Source organism: Erithacus rubecula (genome assembly GCF_903797595.1).
Source record: "Erithacus rubecula genome assembly, chromosome: 4".
Taxonomy (NCBI): domain Eukaryota; kingdom Metazoa; phylum Chordata; class Aves; order Passeriformes; family Muscicapidae; genus Erithacus; species Erithacus rubecula.
The window spans coordinates 17,346,394-17,372,526 of NC_136686.1; the positions used below are offsets into that span (position 1 = coordinate 17,346,394).

Genomic DNA, 26,133 nt, shown 5'->3' on the forward strand with positions numbered 1-26,133 from the left:
CTCTAGCACTTCCCCCAGAGAGAGGAAATCCCCATGATGTGGGGTGGGTGGGGGTAGGGTGGGCACCCAGCTGGATCCCAGCAGGAATGAATGGTGGTGGGGCTCAGCCAGAGAATGTCTAGCACCTGCAGCCCTGGAAAAGGAGCTGGCATGGCAGGAAAGCCCAAGAGATCTGTGTGAGTTACTGGGCTCCCTCATCTTACTCTCTTCTTATGGGCCTCATGCTAGGTGGTAAAAATCTGGCATCTCTAAATGTGATAAATTTCAAATTGGCCTGATCCTTCAAAAGCCTGAAGTACTTGATGGTACTTGTTGGGCTTACAGTTCTGACAGGAACAAGAAAAATACCTCCTAATCTGGGGCTGGGCATAGTTTGCTGTCATTGGTTTTTTTTGTTTGTTTGTTTTTTTGTTGTTGTTGGGGTTTTTTTTGTTTTGTGGTTTTTTTTGTTTTTGTTTGGGGGGTTTTTGGGATTTTTTTTTTTTTGAGGGGATTCTTGCCTCTCAGAAGCATCTGCTTTTAATATCTGATGCAATTGCTAAGTTAGTACAGCAGCTCCTTAAAATGAAAACTTAGGCTTGGATGTGGAATCTTCAAAATGAAAAGATGAAGCATTTCAGTGTGTCCTAGTGTTCAGAGAATTATTTCTGTATCTGTTGAAATTATAAAATACTTTTATCCACACATGGAAGTTATCAATATATAGTTATTTCAAAGCAATTCTTAAAAGAGGCACACTGGATATATGCCATTTTAGAAGGTCCAAAATATTGGTTTTGTTTGCATCCTCTTTTTTTTTTTTTTTGGGGGGGGGGGGTGAGGGGGGTGGGGATGGTGGTGTTTGTTTGTTTCCATTCACTAATTTAAATGTTTATTGCCAGGGATTGTTAACTGCCTTTCAGAGTAACCATCACTCTTGCATACAGCGTGTGCAATTCTCTTTTAACAAAAAATTATTAGGTACAAGTAATTATCTTGTAACTTTGAGCAGTATTAATATCACAAACTTTTCTTTTTAGTAGCAGTTTCCTAACTATTTCTTCATTGTATTTTGCCTGACTGATAGGGAAGAGGGAAGAGATTGATATATTGACTTTAAATGCTGCCTGCTCTAGAGAGAAAGTGTTTGCATTCTGGGATCAACTCCTTGAAATTGCTGTCTTGAAAAAAGAAAACCTGAAATACCAATCTAACAGCTTGAGGTTTCAGCTACTTACATTACAGCCATCCAAAGCAACATGAGAGCTGTCAATGCAGACAATTGGCCAGTTTTTGTCAATGTTTCTTCTTCTTGTGTGTACAGAACTTGAGCCCACTGCATCTACTCCATAAAAATTTTGGATGAGTTTCAGCTGCTTGGCTTGTAAAATGTGGCTGTTGCTTGTGGTTTTGGATAGAGAACAGACTTCTCCTCTGCTGCAGCACTCCCCAGGCTCTGCAGTCTCCATGTTCTCATACCACAGTGCTGGAGCCTGTTTCCTTGTAGCAGAAATGCTCTCCAGCTGGCTGGAGGTGAGATTTCAGATCCTTTCCCTTCTCCCTCAGTGCTTAGCTTTTCCTGTCAGCTGGCTTCTGGCATCTGCCTGTTCACCAGGTTGCTTTTCCCAGGATGTTACTGCACAGGTAGCTCAGGTGCCAGGTGGCCAAGGAAAAGTTGGACAGTGCAGAAACAAACCTGTCCATCCCAGCATTCTTTATCTGTGTCATGCTGCTCTTGACAGGGACGAGCTCTGCTGTGGTGGCCTGTCCTCCCACAGGGTGCAGAAAGTAGAAATAGTATATACTGCCCCTACTGTGCTATTGCCAATATTGTAGCTGCAGCTGTATTTCGAGTGACAGCCCTTGCACATGAACTGAGTCTTGCTTGTGCTGTTGGAGGTGGTTTTATCTGCTGTTCATGTTGCTGTACAGACTGGGTAAGTACCAGGCACACACACATTAAAGTAGCAGCCTAAAGGCTGCTCCACTGTCCAGCATATTTAAACCCTCAATAGTTTTCTTACATAAGCAAATCAGGTGCCATGGCTCTGATAAATTGGTCCTCTGGCCTGGCATGCTGCATGTAAAATATTCCAGGAAATGAGCCTGGAAATTTGCCTGGAAGATTTCTTAAAGCAGCATAGCTGACTCCCTCAGAGCTGCTGTGTACTGCATCACCTCTGGCCCTGCCTCTAAGCCATCCTTGGGGACTTGGATTTAATAAACTCAGAGCAGCTGGCACCAATTTGGAGACTATTGTGCATAACAGCAAACTGCCTTCCCTCCCAGCAGCACATGGCCTTGGATGTCACTGCAAGCTGAACTGGCAGTTTCCAGGGAGCTTTCCATTAAACTTTTACATCCTGAAGGTCAGAGGTGAGATTGCAGTCCATTACCATGCCAATTTCACAAATCAATAGGTAAATGGATCAATATCTGGTTACTTAAATGTATTTTCAGCCTTTGAAAGGGTGAAAGTGTGAATTATTTTGCCAGAACAGCATATTTGATTTTCAAAGAGGAAAAATGGTATTTTCAACTAGGTAGATGTGTTAGAGTGTACCACATCAAAAAGGCATCCTCCCATCACTGCTCTTTTCACCAAACCAGGGAAAAAATAAGAGTAACCATCAGAGTTAACATTATCAAACTTCTTCCTATAAGATTGCTTGGCCCTACATAAAACAGAATCTACATCCAGCTTTGGAGGTTTTTTCCATCTACAGATATAAGAAAGTTCACTAGTAGTTTCAGTGGAAAACCTCGTTCTACTTCATATAAATCAAACCCCAAAAAAGTCAACCCTGCATCATTTGGTAACACAGTGACTTAAAGGCAAGTTGTCTTACTGCTGTAAATATAACTAGGCAGCGAGTCCCCATGACTTAACTGGAACATTAATCACATTCAGAGCTCTGCAAAATGAGGAATATTATAGCTATAAGCAAAGCTGCTGCCAACTCTTATCATGACAGCAAGATGCTGGGGAAAACACTAGCCCTTGGCTCTGCCCCTTGCTTTGCATTGAGCAGAGTGTGTGTGCAGTTGCCCATATGCTTTCTCTCCTGCCAAAGGCTAAAGAGAAATCACCTGTCCATGTCTACAACATGTTCATGTGCATCATCCTCAAACTCTGCAATAGGACCCACAGCATTCACAGTGATCCAGAGTGCAGTTCAAGGGAGACAGCTCTAAAGAACAGCCCACACAGTTCAGGCTGATTTTTAGCTACAGGCAGATAAGCATGGGACAGTAAGTATTTAGGATGTACCACCTCATGCCAAAACTCCATCTGTGTTCTGGCTACACCATCCAGCCACACATTTTAGCATTCAGTAGAGATCACATGAGAGGAATAAATAAAATAGTTAACAATGTATATGAGCATCAACAACACTGGAAAAGGCAGAGCCTTGGCTGCCATTATGCCGGTAATGAAAATGGGATGTAGAAGAACACCATCATAACTGCACTTTGACTAGAGATAGCAGTGTTTCTGTGCTTTTAAAGACACCAAAAGCACCCTATAAAGAAATACCAGAAGGATCAAGTTACACAAAAATGCATTTTTAAGAAAAATTACTGTGGTAAAACTTGCTTGTGTCATGAAAAGGCACATAAAAGTCACTGTTCTTGGAAAAAGATCTTTGAACATTACTGCTATTTCAAGCAGCTTTTCTCCAAGTCTTAGCATAGGCTGCCACAGCTGTCTCGAGCTCAAGCTCAGTTTGGGGGTATCTTTGGGGGTTCAAACAAAACATTCAGAGGACCAAAGAAAGGAGTTTTGTAGAAAGAGATGAGATGTAGCAAGAATAGTCATTCTTGGTTTGCATCTTAGCTACTTGCATACTTTAAACACTTAAAAAGAGCAAAATGAGAACACAGATTCATTGAACAAATACATAGAGTACACTGGTTGTGCTGCTGCTAATACAAATTAGGCAAGTATTTCTTCAGACCACATTTGTTTTATTTGGTGTACCATGGCTACAGTACCCTGCAAACTTTTATTAGGAGAATGGTTTCAGAGAGACATGGAACAAAGTGTTGTACTATTATTTCTACTGCTGTAGTTTCAGGAAGAGAACGAGAAGTTAGTTGCAGTTTTGTCTCTGGCTCTCAGAGTGTGAGGGGAGAAGAAAGAAAAAAAAATCATCAGCTTCATTGCTCACATGATGGTGTATAAACCACAAACTTTACACCCTTTAACCTAAAGTCACAGCAGAGAGGGGAGCCTGAAAAATGTTGCTTGTTTCAAGCAAGTGTGTGGGATCACCTCAACCCGTTTTCTATACGTCAAAATGCCAAATCTTTCCTAGCTTCTCCTTAGCTGGTATCACAGCTTTTTTTCCATTGCAAATCTGGGAACAGCAAGAACAGGCTATGCTGGCCTGAAATAAATGGAATACAAACAGAAGGGGCTCATGAAAGGCTTGTGTTATTCAGTTTTACATTTAATGAGAAACTCCATTTGTTCAGCCATAGCTGCTGAAGAATGACAGGCTGCCACAAAGCCCAGCACATCCACGCAGACTGCCCAGAATACACTGGATTGCCTCCAGAGGCTCTGCCAGCAGGATGCTGACTGGTAAGAAACACTGCTCAAATCTGCATATAAAGTTCTTGTTTAGCTAAAGAACTGCCTATTTCAGGCTCCTGGGATATCTTAGGTTGTACTAATTTCCCAACATTGAACTGTTACTTTTCTTTTTCAAGGAAAGACAAAACCAGCAAGAATTCATATGGCAACAGTTTCAAGGTGTGGTTTGCTTAAATTAATAACAGGTATGTGGGAAGATAATTAATATATTACATTTCAGTCCACTGCAAACAGTAAAAATACCAGAGGTCCCAAAATTCAGTCTGATATTACTAAAACCCCCACCCCTTTCCTAATAGGCTAAGACATGGCAACAAAATTACCCACCCAATCATTAAAGAAACAGCAATGTTACCAAGAACAGCTCACTAAATATACAGAATTACATTGCCTAGGTAGAGTTTATTGCAAAACCAGGAAAGAGACAGCAAACCTGAAGTCTGTCTTCCATTTCAGACTTGTATCACTTGTTCAGCCACTCGTGCACACACACTCACTCACACAGCACACTCAGCCTGGACACAAAGTCACAACCACTTTTGAGTTCCCACAGGCTCACAAGAAACATTAAAACATTTCAGTAAAAAGTTAAAATGAGATCTTTTACCACAAGGACTATAAAATCCCCCCTACCCTTGGATTTCTAAGTTTGGGATTCTAAAAGCCGTACATAAAAAGGAAGAGTTATTTCAATAGCAGAAAGACTACCTTAAAAATATCAAAGTAAGTCTAAGGAGTTAATGGAACTGAAAAAAAAAACAAAAAAAACCCAACATAATACCTGCATCGCACAGTCAGTGCTTTCATTAACACTGTTGATAAGCTCTAAACCTCTAAATGTAGTAGAGCATTCATTGGTTTTGATTAACCTTTAATTCAGAAGTTACATTAGAAAAAACAAGTGTAGCAATTCTCTTGAGCTGCTAGTTTCATGAGGAAAAAGTCCCTTTCAAAATTTCAATAAATAAGCTGACATGTAAAGTTAGTTGAAGTTGTCATGCAAGACAAGTTACATAACCAAGACTAACTCAATCTTTATAATAAAGGCAACTTGCATTCAAAAATGAACTTTACCCTTACAATTTTATTCAAAGGGTAAACATGAATTAACCCAGCTGTTTACCTGAATTACAAAAGTAACATGATTCAATATGAAAATAAGAAACTGTCTACAAATCTCTGACAGTAATAAATTGCAATATACAATGCATACAGGAGTTATACAGAGCAACAAACTCTTGTACAAAACAAAAATACTTTAATACCTTTAAAATCCAATTATTTCTTTAAAATCATCATGAAAAAGATTTGAGTCAGAACTCACACCTCAATTAGTCAAGCCTCTGGTAGCTACATTACAGCTATTTAATATACAAAGAGATAAATCTCTTCACCAGTCATTAAAACTGCCTCTTCGTTAGAGTTGCACAGGTTTTCCGTCTCATGTTCCCAGATGGAAAGTTTTCTTCAAAATCATGAGAACTGAATTTGTTGAACACCAGAGATCTAGAGTAAAAAAATGCAAGCTTACATTCCACTGCATCTTTTCTGAAGCTGCAGAGCAGTTCACAGCAGCCATGAGTTCTCATTGTTGGAGTGGCATGACAGCCACCACCAAAGGACTAAATGTAATTAATTCTCATCTCTGAGAACAGAGCAGCTGAACCAGTATTTGGATTTTACCAGGAGAAGGGAGAGTAGGGGACAGGATCATACCTGTTGATATGATGTTGTGTAGACCATAACATTCTGCTGTTGGCCATCTGTGGTTATTAAGCCTGCTGGCAACTGATTAGCTGAAAGAAAGAGCATTTCAAAAACGTTAGGCAGGAACTGCTCAATACACAGAACCTTGTTTGATGTGTCTGTCACCATCAAATAATTGTGGTCCACTCCAGGAATTCAGAGCAATTAATCTCCTGAGCTACCAGTCACTTGTTACCAAGTGTTACAAGTGAACAAGTTTATTTCCATCCTGAAGAAACAGGAAATCCAACTTAATTTTGCTTGGAGTAAACAGAATGTCCCACCTGTATACAGGGAAATGCAGGGGAGCTCACCACCCTGACCACTGAAAAGGCCATCTCCAGTGCTCAGTATCCCGAGAAATCAGGAGAATTCAGTAGGCTTTGTTTAAACACAAAGTTAGCCCCTGAGCATAGCCATGGGGGAGGAACTCAAATCACTGTACTGCTTTATAAACTGGGATCCATCAGGAACTCCACAATACAGAAGCCCCATGGAAGGCAGAAGAGAGGAACAGGCAATGACAAAATAAAAAAGGTGCTGCCAGAGACAGATATTGCACTGGTGGACTTCAGCATGTCCTTCAGGGCACACACATGAGCTCTGATTTCACAGAGGTGGCCAACAAAAGGAGTAAAAAGAGGTACTGAGATAAAACACAGGGAGGGATGCTCCCAGGTGAACCTTCACAACGTGTGTGTTGAGCTCTCACATTCAGGGAAGGTGCCTTACAACTGCTATTTGGAAGCAAAGCAGCAAAACTCTTAAATTGGAGGTTAAGTCACTGCAGCACATTTTCCCCTAGGACACAAACAATGGGGATTTGTTCTTTCAGTTACTAAGTATAAACAAGATGCATAACCAATGCAAATTCTGAAAGCACAGCATAATCCTAACAGTTTTCATCTGAAAGCTGATGCTTGAGGGTTTTGCAATTAGATTTTTGGTTGGTTGGATGATTTGGGTTGTTGTCTTTGTTTTTTTCTTCCTCCTTCATTGAACAAATTTTCAATTGCTTCAGTTGCAGCCTAAGAGATGCATTAAGATCATAGTGAGAGTGGCTCTGGCAGGTCCAAAATTTACTGCCCTTCAATGTGCATGTTCCACATCCAACAGAGCTTAATGGAGAGTCCCTGACCCAGCTCTGGCATGAGGTCACCACAAAGAGCTGAGAGCTATGTCACAGAAGCACAACTATCACTACTATTGCTGCAGTGACACCATCATTCATTCCAGACAGACCTATAGCTGCCCCCGTGGAAAAAAATACCTGCAGGCTTGACATGATCAATTATTTACTTTTTTATTTTACTTTCCTCTACTACTGCAATATTACCTTTGCATCCTTAATTCTGCCAGGACATTTCTAAAGTTGCTCTTTTCAAGTCACAGCAACCTAAAGATTTTCCATAGAACACTCTGAGGCTCCTAGATCTGGAAATTAAGAATCAAAATATTGCAAGGTCCCTTGCAATATTTGGATTTAGATTCTTAATTTCCAGCCAGTTTTGGAAGCTCCTCTTCCAGACTAGAAGAGACCAAACGAATCTGCACTGTTTTATGTAGCCCAAGTCAAACAGAGCAAACTGTATTTCCAGTCCTGAATAGGTCATTTTAGTCCTCAGGCTTTGAATTTTTGCTAGTTCAGTAGTTTAGCAGTGATTTTAGACAGATTTATCACATACTTAAAAACTAAATCTTGTCAGTAGATATGACTAGAGTTGTGCTTCCTAATCCCTCTTGTAACCACCCTTATGAAGAACATAACCAGCCCATGACATTTAAAATCCAAAGTGGAGACTTCGTGCAAGAATAAGCACCAACAAACTCAGTGCAAATCCCAGAACTGTCAGACTTTACTCCATAGTAAAAGGAAGAAAAACTACACTGTGTGCACTAATATTCCTCACCTTACACCTTCTAACTGCCAATCTGCATTATTTCAAATGTAAGAAATATTAAGTTCTTCAGAATCAAAGATGATTTTCCTTTCTGCCTCATTTCTCAAAAGATGAGCTCCTCGAGTCATCAAGAAGAGTTCATGTTACTTTTTTGCCCCCACAGTCTTGCAAGTAGAATGAATGGAGCCTAAATGTGTAGCTACTGAGGAAAAAAAGAATAAAAAGTTTTGCACTTTATGTTACAATCTGTGTTTAAGTGTAGAAAAAAATAGTAGCACTAATATATATATTTATAAATTTTCCACAATTGACCTGAGCTATTACTAGTCCAGAATATACTCCTCAAGTAGGAATGCTGATGCCTGATGGAAGCACTCTTTTCATAAAAGCTGTAGTAATAATAAATTAAAAAGTATTACTCACTAAATGCTTCTTCTGTGAGCTCCTCACTTAGACCGTCTGCAGTTGTAACTGTTCCCCCAATTCCCTTTTCTCCTTTCATTGCCTAAGAAGAGAGAGCACAAAAAAAGCAGAAAAAAAGCTTGAGATTTGTTTTTTCAAAACCCCAGAAGCTCTAGCTGTGGCTTGAAACTTGCAGAAGAGTCACAGTGCAACAGCTGGAGCTTGAAATCCCAAGACCTGTAAAACTCTATGGCATTTGAGAATGTGCATATTACATGAGTATTTTTCATCTTGGCCATACTTCTGAAACAAAAATTTGGCAAACTAGGACTGTGTGATTCTAAGAAGGGCTTTTCACCTTCTGCAGAAAGTTCAAAATTTGTGGTAATCCAGAAGGAGCATGTACAAGAAATCACAGAATCTCACCTACCAAGAATGTGCAACATTTGCTTACCAACCACACACAAGCACCATCACCATAAACTAAGAGCTGACATTTAAAATCAAGATGTGGAATTTCTTCTCCCACATCAAGGACTACAGCCAGAAAGGATAGCAGCACAGAAAGCCAAGGCCCCCAGTCATCTGCCTGCAGTTTTACAAGTTTAAAGTTTGATGCTCTATGCTATTATATAAGAACATATAGAAAAATAATGTGGGCATAAAAAAAGATTCTCTGCAACTGCTTGCTGCAGACAAAATGCTCAGTTACAAAACAGAAGTATTTCACCCTGATGACATCCTTGCTGGAATGGAGATTTAAAACTGATGAGCAAAGCCATTTAACCCATCCATGCAATTAAAACCCAATCCAACTACTCTGCTACCACAGCATCTATAATTTGCAAACATAGTCAATTCAGAATGAAAGTAGCACAGACCCACTTCAGACTTACTTGGTAGGAACTTGAACTAGTTAGGCAATACTTGTCTTTTTAAGAAAAGCACATAGAGCACTATTACAGCATGTGCAACTGCTACACAGAACTAGAAAAGACAGCACACAGCACTACTCCAACTTTATATTACACCTCCTGTTACTCATTTATCAAGCCAATGACCTTCTGGGAAGGGGAAGCTTCAAGTGCTGTCAGCAAAACAAGTATCATTAGCTAGTCTGACCTAAAACTATCTCAGGTTTATAAAACAAAGAAACTCTGAAGAGCATCCTTATCTACTGTACTTCCAAATTAGACAGGGAGAAGCAGACCAGAACAAAAAACCCAAGCAGAAGCAACTTCCTTTTTGCAAAGGTCTAAATTCCTAAAAGGAAGAAAGTAATTTTCTTCTAGAAAAGGAATAAATTAAACTGTTTGGATCACATACCTAGCATATACTAAGCATCAAAAGCAAACTGATGGACAGGCTAAAAAAGTAATTTAAAAAACCCCATTGAAGCAGATAGTCTTCCATGTGAATCATTATTCCAGCATGAGAAAGACAGTTTTTTCTTTTGCAGATTCAAAGTCCAAACAATAGGCATTAGGTTAGTTCTTCAGAGGATGCAGTCAGTACATATTGATTGAACCTAAAGATCGAATTAAATATTCTTAATAAGCACCTTTAAAGAGCAGAGCAATTTACTACCACCAATATATTAGAGAATTTATTCAGCTGAAAGCTTTAACTACTCTGAATCAGCAAGTCTAATCAAAATGCTTACTTCCTCCTTTTTCCCTTGACATCCTCTAGAATGCTTTTAAACATTACATTACTCCCTGACCAAGAGCTGCAAAATACTGTGCAAGTTACCCATTATACAATTACAACAGAGAGCTAAGGGCAAACACAACCAGGTTAAATAAATAGGGAAATATCCATATATACCAACCTCTCTGAATTTTTGGAGGTATAACTTCAAAGGTTCAACATAGCTATCGAACCCCAAGGTAGACATGGCAAAGAGAATATCCTCTCCATTGATGGTCTTTCTTTTCTCTTGATGACACCTCTCACTTGCTTCTGATGTTATAAAGCTGATAAATTCACTTACACACTCTTGTACACATTCTTTTGCGTCCTTAGCAATCTAGTAAGGAAAAAGTATCACAAAATCATTAATGAAAATGTAAGACTTCAAAAAAACTCACCAAAAATTCCCCAAGGAATACATCAGATAATAGAGGAAACATCCCAAACCCAATGATAATAGCCATTTAGGCAACACCTGCACTGTGAACCACTGGATGTCCTCACTGCTCTACATAACACCAGCTTCAATGTGGTTGTACCCATGTTTTACTATTTGAAACAGCTGCCAGGATCTCCTGAAGTCCTAAGTTCTGTACAAGCTTTTACACACAGATGCTTCTTGCTTTGCTCACCTATATCTCCTCAAACCTGCTCATTACAATGTCACAGTCCACTTTCCCTTCTTTTTAAGAGGCTTGGTAGTTCCAACACCAATGCAGTACATTGCCACATATTCAGCAATTTTTATCCTGCCCAGATTCAAGGACTAGAATTTACACCTAGCAGCAACCTTTTCTAATGCTTTAGAATACTTTAGTATTCTGGTATAAACCTAGCAAATGAGAATTCAAATGAAGAAACATAGGCCCCTAGCAAGAATGAAATAAGTAAATTTGATTACAGTTTTCAGCCAGACAAAAGTCATTTAACTGACTTACAATTACACCAAGTATTACTCATGATTACTTGGGAAGCTGACAGGAGTCAACAAAAAGATTGTTATGAATAAGATTATTATTCTTCAAATTAAAAGAAGCTAAAAAATTGAAGCAGTAACTGTGTGCAGTCTTCACTAGCTCCTCTGGTATTTTCAGACACATGGGGTGAGATTTTCAGAAGTCATCAGCCAGCAGCTTCCCTTGCAGTTTTTCACAAAAAATCATCCTGATTTTTCAAGATAGCTCTACATCCCATATGCTAAATTCTTGAGAAAAATCTCATCTTGATCACTAAAAATTTATGACAATATGGACTAGGGTAGAGTTTTTCACAGCAAAGTTATAAATGTAGCATCCAGATCTCCAGAAAGCCCTGAACACTACGAAAATACAAGCAGATGCAAGTAAATTATGTCTTGCTTCTATTTAGAGTGATCTCCAAAAATAGAGGTCAGTTCTAGCTAAAGGAAAATTTACTGTGGCTGGAAATGTATTGGAATACAATAGAGAAACAGCAAGTCAAAGGAGCCCTGCAAAGGTTTAAGATGAACAGGTAGAATGATGAAACACTTATACAATCACCAGCTCAGCAGAATGGATTAAAAAGTCTATTCTTAGAAGTAAGAAATAAATAAGGCTTTACATATCTGACCTTATCTGCTCCACGGTATAATGCAGACTTCTTAGGTCACTGGCATTTGAGTATGTGAATATTTGGGATATGGAAGGTTAACCATTCTCCTTCCTTCAGGATGAGCAGTGGATTTCTATTTCAGCCAAAATTATTCACTTATTCCAAATTTTATGCACCTCAAAGAAAGCAGACTAAGTCTTTCAAGAGAATTGCACAGAAAATATTCTTAGGGATTGTCATTAGATCCTTTACAACAATGTCAGAGAACCCATCTTAGTAAAAGGAAGCTCTTAAATGCCTTATGAAGAATAGTTCTGGATGCTCTAATTACAGCAGTTACTAAAAGCTTTCAGAAATACAAGAAAAATGGACTTGGCCTCAATCACCTCCTGTTCCCGAGTTTTTTTTCCCCTTTCCTTTTATAATGCTTTTCTACAGTAAAACAGCACCATTTGGAAAAATATGTTATTCTAATCAGCTCAAGTTCACTGAGGGGAAGGAATAAAACTCATTAACACATTTTCTTTACCAGACAACAGTATTACCTTTCCTGTTTGGGGTATGGCATTTTTCATTATTCTTGCCACATTTGCAATTGGAAGATATATATCTTGTTCTCTAAAACTCTCTTTTGAGCCATTTGTATCTTCGTGATCATTCATGCTGTCTTCTGTGTCTAATGAAATGAAGAAAAGTTAACAGAAATTATATTTGATAGACAGCAGGCAGTAATTCAGTTGAAAACATTACAGCAAAGGATGAAGATCTTTTGAAGCACAGTGTGTTAACATTATAGAAATAATCTTAAAAATAGATACAACATCAGGGCACCTTTATAAAGATAGCATTTTATCACATTATGCACAGAAGTGTACACGACTCCTGATGCCCAACCATTCTTAATGCCATGTCAAAATACAAACTGCTTCCTAGAATGTCAATTTTTTTGTCATCCCCTCAAGGTTCCTGTGCCAACATCAAAAAATCCAACCTTCCCTTTTCAGATTGCAAAAAAAATGCTTTATACAGTGAGGCACTATGAAAACAATGGCACATTCTTAGCCTGAGAGCAAACAGCAGAGAATGATACAAGAACTGGAAGAAAATATATGTATACACACATAAGCAGAGCAGTAGTAGTATTGAGTTTCTCATTTCTTACCATCGTGAGGCTGTATCACATAGTGACTGCCACCAATATAATCTCCAGCAATTCCTAACTGAGAAGCATCTGTTGTGGAGCTGTCACCATCCATCTACAAACAGAAGAAGGAAATCTTTCAGGTGTGATTGTTACATGACTAAGTGCAGCTATTACTCAAACCCAGCACATTAATCAAACTATGTGATCAATTTATATATACCATAAATATTTTGCAATTGGAGAACAACATTCTCACTATCATTTCTGAGTTTTACTGACATTGGGAATACTTCAACTGCTTTGTGAGTCTCCCCAAAAAATTCAGCCAGAGGCACAGGCCATGCACAGAATCATTTGGTTCATGTAGCACATAGATAGCTCATGTGAGAGTTTGACCAAAACATGTAAGGTGTCTCTGAACAACCCTCAAAACACTATAGCCTCCTGTTCACAGAATGCTTTACTACACAGAGTGCATCCTTCACTCACCTTTACCCTCCATGTTGGTTTGTCAAGCCCACTGACAAACTTCTAGCCAGACTCCGGGACCAGCTCTTCATCCTCATCCTCCCTGAGACACCAGTTACTGCTATTGGCCTTCTGAGTCATGTTTTAGCATTCCCTGGTCCTGCCCTGCCTCACTCTCTGAGCATCCTTAGGTGCTCTTCTCTTGATGTTCTGATGTGGTGGCCAACAACAGGACTTCTTCATGAGGCTTTGTAGATGGGGGCAGTCACAGTTTAATAGGCAATTTAAATGCCAGGACAGAAAGGGAAGCCAAAAGAGCCTGTACTTTCCTCCTTCTTACTGACACACAGAGCCCCTGGGGAGGCAGAACCCAGCTGACTTCACTCACTGATCCCACAGCCACTGTGTGGGTACCTTGGTGTCTGAAAGATCAGATGCTTGTTGCCAGTGAGACCACAGAGCTCACTTTTTTGCACACCCATTAGTCTGAAGAGGGAGGGAAGGAGGGAGGGAGACGCAATGTTGTACTACTTTTACACCTACCCAGAAATATGAGCATTTAACCTCTCACTAATCTGCACTTTGCTTGTGGCACAGGGCTGGGTTTCACTTTGAAACCTTCAAGCAACGTCTGGTGTTACACTTGGCCACAGACACACAAATAACATGAATGCTGCTTGCATTCCAAAAACAGCTGGATGGAGCCTTAGGAGCTGCTCAAGAGAAAAAGACTCTTCCAGTCTTCTTCATTGTACAGAAAATTACACACACTCTTATGAAGAACTTCAAGTCCCTTTCGCTGGGCTTTTGGAAATCAGCTTCACTTCTTACACAGCAGCTCTACCCCAAAAAAGGGCAGTATTTTAGGCACTAGCCTTCCATGTGCCAACCTTCACATTAAATTCACTTTGTCCACATTTCCCAAACTCCTTGTTGGGAGATTTAACTTTGCTTTTCAATCTCCCAAAGGGTCTGCACTTTGCTCACTCAGTTTGCTGTAATGACAATGCAAGGATATCCCAATCCTGCATATCATGATCACCTGACAGCAGATATCATTAAGAGAATCGTGCCTCTCTTCCTTCTGCACTTTGAAACAATTAAAATTGTAGGCTGGTAAATTCCAAAAGCTACCTCCAAAATTAAGTTAGGATCTTCTGGTAGTCTTGTTCTCAGTTTCAGCTCTCTGACCCCTACTAGAATTTAATTCAGGATCTCAACAATCTTTACTCAGCCCCAATACATGGTATTTTAAATACCTTGATCTTTCTTTTCCTATCTTTTTTCAGACTTCAGTGAAACATTTCTTCTAATATACTTCCTTCCTCCAGGGTTGCAATATTCTTTAAATTTCTTCCATCATGTGATAACTAGCTGGTTTCTGCTCACCTCTCCTCCAGGCTACTCCATCTGAATCTTTACTGCCAAGACCCAGCAACACTAATATCTTGCTTTCATTAGCCCATCTTGCCTTCAAAAGACAATTCCTGTTTGAATCTCTTTCAAACCTCTGCTGCATCTACAGACAGTTTTGGTCATATTAGACTAATGCATCCTCAAGGTAATTCCCTTTGCTTCTATTCTTTTCTGTGTGCACATTTCCAGATCTACTTACAAGATGTATTATTTCACAATTAGTGGAAATTTGGGTGGACATTTATCAGCACTATGAATCCAAAATAGTGATTAGCAAAATTGACAGGAAAAGGCTTGCAAAAGAAAAAGGCAGATCTGACTCAGGTAAAGAAAACAGGCACTGACAGCTTAACATCAACTGAAATTGTATTACAACTCGGTATTACTTGAAAAAAGATTTTTAGCTGCCAGGACAACCTTGGGACAGGGGATTAGAGACAGCACTAACACCCTTCTGCATAATGTTCAGCACAACCACGTCCTGATCCAGGACTACAGGATAATTCATGCTGAAAGTGGCCATAGGAGGTCTCTACTCCAACCCCTGCTAAGAGCAGGGTCAGCTCTAAGCTGAGAGCAGAGCACTCAGGGTTTTCTCCAGCCACATTTTGAAGGCCACCACAGAGAGAGCCTGCCCAGCTGCCCCACGAGCTTCCTCCTGCCCAGCTGATCTCACAGTGAGGGAGGCAGTGGATCTCAGCACACCAATTCGATCCAAGTAAGTTGATGGAAGAACTTCAGCCAGAGTTGTCACTCAATTCAAATCCAGATCCAGGCATCTGAATATAGCAACTGTAATTAATATGCCATCCAAGTCACCCTACTAGTATTTCTTTGAGCCCAATGGATGACAAACATGACCTTGCAGGGAAATGTGACCACTGCTATCCCAGTCATCTCATAATGAGCAGTTACACACTCACACATGACAGTTTTCATTTCAGATGTCCAAAACACCAGTCAATCACCACATGATCCGATTGTCAAGCTCAGCACAAGTTCTATAATACATACAATGTTCAGAAAATGAGAAAACACTGTTCTTACTACACTATTGCTAATTAATCCTCCTCCTTTAAATAAACAAACAAAAACCCCAAACAACCAATAAAACCCCTCCAAAACCATGACACAAACTATATTCTGTGTCCCTGAATTTGCTCTGGAAAGGAAGCAGTCCAGTGTAGCATAGAAACAACACCTTGCCTACACTAACTGCAGTCACTGGGAGACTAAAAAGGCCAACAGTACTTACATTGATCCATTTAGTAGGAAGGCCTACTACTTTAGATGGAAGTAGATGCTAGAACAGGCAAAATCCTGGGAGATCTATTCCTAAAAGGTTCAGGTGGGCAAAAACTCTCCTCTCAGATTTTGCTTTAGACCACAGAGCTGTTACAACTTGCTTTAAAGAAAAGTAGCCATTTGCAGATTATACATCACATTTGCATGGCAGTTTCAGCATGGAAACATTGCAATGCCTTTTAATACAAAACCATCTTCTACCTTTGTGTGGCTGCCAAATTGTACAATGGAGGGCTTCCAACTCCTCAGTCCCCTCCAGCAGCAAGTGCTGGGCAGAATTCAGGAAACAATCACTACAGGTTGTACATTACCATCATCTTATCCTAGGAGGACACTGAAGCTGCTCCATGCATACACATGGACTGAATCAAGACTGAGAGCTAAGCACATCAGAAGTGACATGTCAGTCTCTAAAATGACCATGCCACTGTCTGATTTTATCAACAACTAGGGAGAGTAAACAAATACAGGACAGACAGCACTACACTGCAAAAGAAAAACCTGAATACAGAGCAGCAGCACAATGTTTTCTATTAGTGGTTTTCTCTTTGGTTTTTCCATCTCTAATAAAAAAAAAAAAAAAAAAGAGTATTATTAGGGATCTACAAACTACTTGATGCATGGAAATTAACATGTTAAAACAGAAACATTTCAAGGGGAAAGAAGGTTCAGTGATGAGATGTAAGTGAATGAACATACACGTTTACACTGACATCTGGTATAAATATTCTGGAGGATGCTTAAAAAAAATTTACTCCCGTCACCTACCCACAATCCAGACTGTTCCTGTAATATATCTATACTAAACTAATAAAACACCAGTATCTCAAAGTAAATCTTGCAGCCTGTTTAATCTTATAAGCTCTCTTAAGAGCACAGTCAGTATCAGTGGCTCAGCTAAACAGTAACTAAAGAAGAATGCAAGCCCAAACTCAGAAGTGACTAAAGCTTATATCAGTATAAAAAGAAAAACAAAGAAGAAAAATTTGAAGATTTTTGTTTTCAGAACAGGGAATTTATCCGGCAATGATTTCCAAACTGCCCTCCTGAACGGAAACCAAAGGCCCCTTGTGATTTAAGTATTTTATGTGGAATTTATTCACACTGTCTCCCAAAACTGCTACCCTACAAGAAGGGCAGTAGAAAATATGCAATGAACTGAAGCACTTGGTATACATTCCATGCAGTCATGTCTGCCAAAGAAGCAGGACAGAAACAATACCTAAAGCTGTGGGTAATAGCTACATAATTCATTTTGCCACACCTTATCATGAGAGATGCAAAGTTATGTACAAAACAGCAGAGACACAAAGGTTTTATTTGACCTTTCTGCACCCTCTCCTGTTAAGCAGAAAGATTTTGCAATTGAAAATACACCTTCAATTTTCTTTTATTTTTCCAGTGACTTCTGGGGATCCTAACTTTACACTGAATTCCCACCTGCAGTAAGAAATACCAACTGATGAATGCATTCACAGGACAGTGTTCCAGCAGAAACACAAAAATACAATGCTAAACACCTTAGCCCATAGCTAAAACAAAACCAGATGCTGCACTCTCTCCATCTCAAGCTTCTCTAATCTCTTGCATTCAGTGTTTTCCCTCACAGCAGAATAACACTGGGAAAAGCAGACTGATGCTGAAAGGATTAGACAGTGTCACCAAGGCTCATTAGCAACTGGGCTGTACCAGGATCTTTCCCCTGGCCCACAGGGAGGAAACTTTCCCTTATGAAATCCAAAGAGGGCATTGCCACCTTTCCACCTTCCCACTCCATGTCACAGTCTATCAGCTTCGTGTCTCATCTTACAAGCCCCAGTGCCACTGACTACAGGATCCCCCCACAGTCCCAGCTGTGGTTGGCTAACATCCACAGGCACTGTTAGCTCCAACATATATGGCTGGACTAAATCCTCATGCATTTTCACATCAAGAAGGAACAGGCCAGTGATACAGAGCAAGCAGGAGAAACTGAGTTTCCATGCAGTCTTTTTTTTGGCAGTAGAAGAGACAAGCTGGAGGAGAAAATAAACAAGATGAGCAGAGGAATGGAGCAATTTAGTTGCTTATGCAGAAGCTGGAAGAGGAAAGCAGCGTTGAACATGCTGCACCAGCACCTCCTTCCTTCAGCAACATAACCAAAATCCCCATATTGCCTTTCAATAATAAATATTTTATGATTTTCTAGTATTTTTGTGAAAAACAAACCTTCACTGTTTATTAAAGCAACAATCCATGAATCATTTCTCCTTTTAGAAGTTTGATAACATTTTCAAGTAGGTTATTTTTCTGCTGTTGAGGTAGTAACTCAAGTATACCAAGTAGCTTTTTTTCTCTCAAGCAGCAGGGCAAGTAAGAGTTATACAAATACAATACTTTTAACAAAAACTTCTGAATTTACTGACACCTGTTTTTACTCTACTGATGCTATTTACCCACGTTGTTTAGTATGCATTTATATGGTCATGTTTTGCTCTTTTTACAAACATCCTGTCACTCAAACATCAATTTCCAAATACTGTTTCTTTAAAACACTACTGCAAAACTCAGTATCTAAGCAAAACTTTGAAGGTGGACTGCCAATAGATTTACATTTGAAAACACTAAAGGAAGAACCTTGCAAACATTTTTTAAATGTAGACAAAACAATGTATCAGACTTGCTAAGTTTCAGTGTTTAATGTTTCATATCTTGATGTTATTTTAAATATTCCTTGTCATTCAATTCCTGAGCATTGCCTCCCTTCATGCAATTATTACCACAAATAAGAGTTAAGCTATCAACTGCTGTGACTGTCAAACTCTGAAGTCTGAAAGAGTAACACCCAGTGCTCCAAACTTCTCCCAATGCCATAGCTGTAAATTCCAGCAGCCAAGACCATGTACAACCACTCACTCAATGCACAGTGCAAAAGCAACTCAGAGCAGGCCTCAGAATGATTCAGATTGAGCCATCTCGGGTCTCCTAAGGAACTGCAGATGGATCCTGCCTTTACATTGCAACCATCATGGCACAGAAGCAAAAAAAAAAAAAAAAAAAAAAAAAAAGCAACTGCTAGCTTATTGTTTAGGAACAGTATGCTAATGATTATATATAGACACCATTTCTCCATTCCTGCAAGCCAACTAAAGCCCTACTCTGAATATTGCCCTAAGTGGCACCTGTCATTTTCCTTCTTTCTACCATTTTGCCAGAGCTTCTTTTGAGAAAGCTGATTTTTTTTTTAATTGACAATAACTGCCATCTATCAAGATGCCAAGGAATGGTTACTACATGTAACAGAGTCCATGAATGGGCTGAAATCCAGATTTCTGTGGTCCTCACTGCCCAGAAATGTTATCAATAATTTTGCCCAAAAGCAAGCCAAGCACACTAGGTAGCTTCTATCTGAAAGTTCTTTTCAGAACAAAATCTTTATGGTTAAGCCACAAAAAAATTGGCAAAGCTAAAGTTGACTTATTTGATTTTCTACTGCTGCAATACTGCAGAATATATTATATACACACACACATATATATATGCATGCAGAAAAATTACTAGAACACATGAATTTTTTTGTTGTTTTCCAATAGGACTGTCTGTGAATAATCTCGACACTACTCTTCAAAATCACCAACTACATAACTTCTGGAAGCAGAACAGTGGTTAGCACACCCAGGCCTGCCCAAGAACACCTGCCACACACAGAAAAGTTGCGCAGGCATTGATAATGGCAGGGTCCCGTCTCTCTCCCATCTGCCATGTGTCACAAGCACCGATGCCACCCAGCTGCGTCTGTGCCACTGCGAGCCGATCGATGCCATTTCCCGATTTCATGCCCTTCAGTGATGCGAACGCAGCCAGCGCTGGGGCTCGGGGGACACCTTCCTACTTACACCAGCAGCCTCCGAGCCCTCCCGGCACTCAGCTCACCTCTGCTCCGGAGGTAACTCGTCTGCGGTGACCCCTTGTTTACAAATGGCACAAGACGACGAGTCCTCAGTTAATCAGCAACTTTATTGTTGGTCACCTTGGCTGCGATTTCCGCGCTGCCCGGGGCCGGCCGGGCGCCTCTGCCGCGACCCGCGCTGCCCACCGAGGCCTCGCATTCCCGCCCGCACGGCCAGCCGGCTACTGGCACCGCAACCCGGAGCCTCGCCCTACGCTGCCGATCCCTGCAAAATACCGCCAAACCTTCCAGGAAATTTCGGTCCCGACAACGGCGCGGGGGGCACCGGGAAGAGAGAGCGGGCCGCCGTGGCCCCGCTGCCCGGCTCCCGGCCCGGCCAGGGGCCGTGGGCGTGGTGGGGGTCCCGGCCCCTCGCTCCCGCGGCGAGGGGAGGGGGCTCGGCCGGGCGGACACAAAGAGCGCGGAGCCCCCTCCGCCCGGCGCGGCCGCCACAAAGCCGCGGCCCCGGAACGCGGCCGGCGCGGAGACGGAGGGATGGCGGGAGGCCGTGCGCCCCGCGAGTGCCCGCCGCTCCTCACCGGGCGGTGCGGGGTGCCGGCCGGCCGCGGGGCAGCTCCGCCTGCCGTCCCCCAGCCCTGCCTAGGCCGCAAAATGGAGCCGGAGCGGAGAGGGCCCCGCGGAGAGAGCGGGACACCGGAGGGCAGCCGCCTCGCCGGCCCTGCCGACACCCCCCTCGCCGCCGCCTCCCTGCCCGCCCGCCCGCTCCGCTCCCCTCCCCGCCCGCCCACCCCGCTCGGCTCCCCGGCCGCGCGGCCCCCGCGGCTCCGGCCGCACAAAGCGACGCGCGGTCGGTGCGGGGCCCGGGGCGGCAGCCCCGCACTTCCTGGTGCCCGCGGCGGCGGCGCGGCGGCAGCGCCGGGGCCCGGGGAGGGAGACGGACATTTCATTCGAGCCTGCAGTGGAACCGGTTACCAATCATTGGCCGGAGCCAGGCACAAACCTCCAGTGCGGCCCTGGTTGGCTCCCTCCGCAAATCGGCTGTTTGGTTGGACGGAAAATGGCTGCGAAGGAACCAGTCCCAGCGCGGAGCCCCGCTTCCCGCAGCCGGGCTGCCCTCCCTCCGCGCCGCCTCCCCGCCACTCGCGCCGGCTCTTCCCTCAGCGCGCGCCCTCCCGCCGGGCCGGCCCTGCCCGCCTCCTTTATGGAGCGGCCGGGCCGGGGGCGCGGGCCCGCCCCACCCGCGCGGGGCCGGGGCACAGCACAGCGGCCGGGGCCGCCACCGAGGGCTGTGCCTGCCACAGCACAGCGGCACGGCCGGGGCCGCCACCGAGGGCTGTGCCTGCCACCGAGGGCTGTGCCTGCCACAGCACAGCGGCACGGCCGGGGCCGCCACCGAGGGCTGTCCCTGGCACGGCTCGGTGCCGCAGGGTGCTGCTGCTGCTGGTGGTGTGTGTGGCGGGGCCTCTGACCGGGGGCAGCTCTTCCCTTGGGGCCTCGGCCTCACGGACCCACAAGTGGGTCAGGCTGGAAGGGACCACAGTGTGTCAGCTGGCCCAGCCTCCCTGCTCAAGCAGGGTCATCCTAGAGGACAGGGCACAGGATTGCTTCCAGGAGGCTCTGGAATATCTCCAGTGAGGGAGACTCCAGTCTCTCTGGGCAACCTGGCCCAGTGTGTGGTCACCACACAGTGCACAATCTCTTGCTCAGGTTCCCGTGGAACTTCCTGTGCATCAGTTTCTGCCCGTTGTCTCCTGTCCTAATGCCAAAAATACCTGGCTTCATCATCTGGCACCCTCTCTCCAGATACTGATGGACATTGATGAGGCCTCCTCTCAGTCATCTCTTCCTGAGTATGAACAGGCCCAGCTCCTCCCGCCTTTCCTCACAAGAGATGCTCCAGTCCCCCGGTGCTCCGTGTTGCCCTGGGAGGTGGGGCTGGGGCAGAGTGGCCAGCTGTGTCCCGCTGGCCTTGTCCCTGGCCTCCCCCCTGTTCTCTCAGCAGCCTGCTGTCAGCAAGGAGGCACCGTTATCGTGAAGGTTCCTTAAAACCATTCCAGCCTGTCCTATACCTGCATCAAGAATCACCACCTGAGAGAACAGGTGACATCCCCATGACTTCCTACATTTTCAGCAGCCTGAGAAAGAAGGGGCTGATGAAGAGGCTCCATGAAGGAGGAGGATGGGTCATGGAAGCCAGGTCCAACCAGCCATTTGGTGGAACAGAACCTTGGGTGAGGGGATCAATTTCAATGCAAACAAAAAAGGATTATTTCCCCCCTGGTGATACAGGGCTTAAAGAGAACGTTTTTCTTCCACTTTTAGGCTTTGTTCTGAAGAAATATGGGCTGCTGACTGAAGATATTAGTTGGACTGACTTCTCCACTGAGATTTATAAACCTTTCTTATGAAAAATTTATATGAAACACTTCATAATCCACCAGTCCCTCCATTCACAGAAAGAGCCAGAAGGCAGCCAAAGACATTCCACTCATCTGCCACCAACACAATCTCCACAATGGAGTTAATAAGAATATTTTTTGTTTGTGCAGTTCTTAAACCTGTAGTAATTCTTCATTATATGAGGGTCTTTAGTATTTTAACTAAACTAGTGTGAAACTCACATTTCACAATAGCTTTTACTAGCATCCTCTTCTGGTTAATATCTGATAAATACAGTACACTCCTCTCCTAGCTCTCTTCTGGTACTGGGATTTACACAAAGCAGAACTCAATAAACCTTACACATTTCCACATGGCTTCACATAACATTAGTTTCATGTGCTTTGATGTATCACAAAGATTTAGTTTCACTCAAAATGTCCATGTATTTGGATTGTTTTGAGTTTAAAGTGAAACATCAATCAAGAAGAATTTTGCATGGTCATGGGTTTTTACTGCAAATGCTATATGCAGCTTAATGCTGCCTCGTGGGTACTATGAGCAGTAATTAGTAATTTTTTTTTAATGCCCAGAAGATGTTAAGTAATGCAAGAATATTCACTAAGTGTGGGACCTCAGGCGATGTATTTTCCCCTTTATATATTTTATAGCTTACATTCACTAAGTACAATGCCATGACAATACACTATTAATCTGTGCAGACTTAAGATCTTTGGGTGGATTTTGTCATGTCAGCCCAGAATTTCACAAGTGATTAGAAAGATGAATGCTGACCAGTGTGCAGGTTTTTCAGGGCACAGAGCAGACAGTGCCCTTTTTTTGAGCTGCTAGTTGCTGGTTTTGAATCTTCTTAAAAACACAGCCCTCAGATTTTTCTACTGCATTTTTTTTCAAACTTGAAATGAAAATATTGTTTCTTCTGTGATTTTTTTAACTGATATTTATCAATGTTGTTTTAATGGCAAAACTACTTATCCACTTCTACTCAGCACCTTTCTTTAGGACAGCATGGTGGGGGACAAGTGTTCACTGTTATTGGTGACAGAACAGCACTCAGTGGTTAAATTGCCAGCCAGCTGGAGCCAGGGAATGCCAGCCAGTATTGCCATTTACATACATTTCATTTTGTGTTCCTCCATTAGTAACAATTTCTGTCACACACACACACACATATTTTATTTTGTGTTCTTCCATTAGTTACAATTTGTATCACACACTTGCCACTCAGCCTTCAATTGGTTTGTTATTTTATTCCTTTGCTAAGTGTACTCTCAAGCTCCATATTTTGTGAGGCTGTGATCTACCTCCCGAGATTGTCATTTCATGCCTAAAATTTTCAGTGAGGAAATCAAAATCTTCAGATATCTTCTGTTGTATTTAGTAGGTGTTGGCTAAGGAGAGCAAGTATGCTTCTTTAAACCAGAACCGATATATCAGCTTGTTCCAAAATGTGCCTTACTTGTGCTGTGGACTCTGTCATTTGAAAAAATATGTGTTTGAAATAAGAAATTCCAATTTTTGTAGAATAGCACTGAATGTAGGGTGGGTAAGTTGTTTGTGTAACTTTCTCCAGAGTCTTTAAAACTGTGGGATTCTTAATGTAATAAACTGGAAGTAGGTCACACTACAATAGTGATATTTCTAATGTTTATTATCTTCGTTTGTTTTTGTAGATACGAGCGTTCTTATTTGTATTCAACAATCCAAGAGAAAAGATACTTGAAGCTGCTACAGAGCAAAGCAATGCTAACTGAAAAAGATGAAATGTGGAAATCCAGAAGAAATTATCCAGAGGTTATTAATCAAGTCAGAGTGGGATATTTAACTAACTAAGCATGCCTTCCTTATAGATAGTATTTCCCCTTTAACAGTAAAATTTCTGCTACACTTGGAAGGAGCTGGGTGCTCAGGTGACCTTTGTGCTGTGTGATCCCACAGTTCTGAAGGGGAGACACATAGAGCATCTGCACTGTGCCAGTGCACCTGAGAGGCAAATCTAGAAGAGTAGCTAGCTTTGATGCTCATGACATGAGGACCAGCAGACTGGTATTCCACCAAAGAGGGGGCTGAGCAGGTGCAATTCTGAAATTACTGCGTCCCATTTAGGAAGTATGGTCCAAAGAGCAAAGTGCAAACTTGGATACAATTCCCAGGTCTATTGCATGCTTGTATGACCTTGGGCAAATTACCGTAAATCCAAACCATCAGATTTCAATTAAGACGTGCACAAATGCCTGGGAAAGTCTGAATTTTAATCATATTGTGCCTCAATTCCCCATCTGCTGAATCAGTAGCAACTTTATTTTCCTATCTGGAGCTGAACTGTGAATGGCTTAGATACTGGGAAAGCAGGAGAGGTGGGAGTATCAGAGGTAAGAAATGACAAGTGAAATTATTTTCTGAAGCCTTCTTGAGATCAAGCTGTATGCAAATCCCTGAGGACAACTAAACTCATTTTTGAGCCTTTTCCTCACTACTGCTCAACTGCCTTTCCTTCACAGGATGCACAGAAGTATATTGAGACATATTCCACTAAGTAGATTTGATTAAAATTGACCACTGTTTCAAAATTTCTTGGGGGAGCTAAAACAGATAGGCTGTACTTAATGCCTAAATCTTGTTCCTTTAGGGAAAAGAAAAGCCAGCTTACTATTTTCATGGGTGGAATGGGTAGTGAAAGAAACAAAGCAGCAAAGATACAGCTTGAAGTTTATGTTTGCTAGTTCATCTCAGCACAGTGGGGTTAAATGTGGCTGGCAGCAAACCCTTTGAAAGGTAGCTGGAACAGAACTGATTTGTAATCAGGTAATTTATATGTTAAGACATGTCTAAAACATTAAGCATAGACATTCCACACAAGCAGTAGGAACTTCAAAGTACACATGCAAGACAGAACTACTCGAAGGACTAGAAGAGACCTTGGCAGAAGCTTCTAACTTGTCCATGAGTAATACAGCAACAGGTGGAGGTGAAACTATAACAATATCTCCTCTGCTTTGTGTTCAAAAAAGGAAGACACAGTTTTGCAATGCAACCTGAGAAGAGCTCACTTTGCAACTGCACCATTACAACCTCCTGGATAAAACCATTAGCATTGGCTTTGTCTCTTCTCAAAACACAGAAGAGAAAAAGAAATCAATGCTCATTTTAAATAGCAAAGGTTGAAATCATTAGCTTTTTTGAACCTTATGACAAGTAATATGAAGTATAAAATGGAAAAGCTAAGTAGCTCTGGGAAAACTTTAATTGTTCATAGCTATATTTATTACACATTTGCAAGGGTCATTCACACAGATTTGTTTGATATCACTAGCATTCAGCTGCATTCTATGGTTGTGTTTTGGATTTTCTCCCTATTACCAGCTATGTGTGGGATTGAAATTTCTCAGTGGTACAAGTATGGTCAAAGATGTCTTATTTAATTCTCTGCAAGAGGACAAACAGCCTCTTAATGGCTATGCAGTGAAATCCTACATTTCCCAGGGGTGGGGAAGCTGGGTTCCATTACAGCTCTGTTTTGGGTACTGCAGAGGGAGAACAGAAGGCACGTTGGATGAAGATGGGAAGTAAGTAAATGTGGACTTTTGCCCAGTCCAATTCTGATGATAAAGTTACAGTT

The 26,133-nt window shown here is 42.0% G+C and overlaps 1 protein-coding gene across 4 annotated transcripts; it reads right to left on the reverse strand.

Moving 5' to 3' along the window:
- Positions 1–5,643: 5,643 nt before the first annotated feature.
- Positions 5,644–21,393, reverse strand: NFYB (nuclear transcription factor Y subunit beta). Of its 4 annotated transcripts, none has more exons than XM_079305225.1 (7): positions 21,087–21,393; positions 13,055–13,148; positions 12,438–12,568; positions 10,460–10,657; positions 8,650–8,731; positions 6,296–6,375; positions 5,644–6,085 (listed from the first exon to the last, which is right to left on the reverse strand). In XM_079305225.1, the coding sequence occupies exons 2-7, from the start codon at positions 13,146–13,148 to the stop codon at positions 6,053–6,055; spliced, it is 618 nt and encodes a 205-aa protein (XP_079161351.1). In that variant the 5' UTR covers positions 21,087–21,393; the 3' UTR covers positions 5,644–6,052. The 4 variants fall into 4 exon arrangements, with proteins under 4 accessions (XP_079161351.1, XP_079161350.1, XP_079161352.1 ...); XM_079305224.1 differs by having other exon boundaries at positions 21,115–21,389; XM_079305226.1 differs by lacking the exon at positions 21,087–21,393 and adding an exon at positions 20,101–20,836.
- Between the last annotated feature and the right edge of the window lie 4,740 nt (positions 21,394–26,133).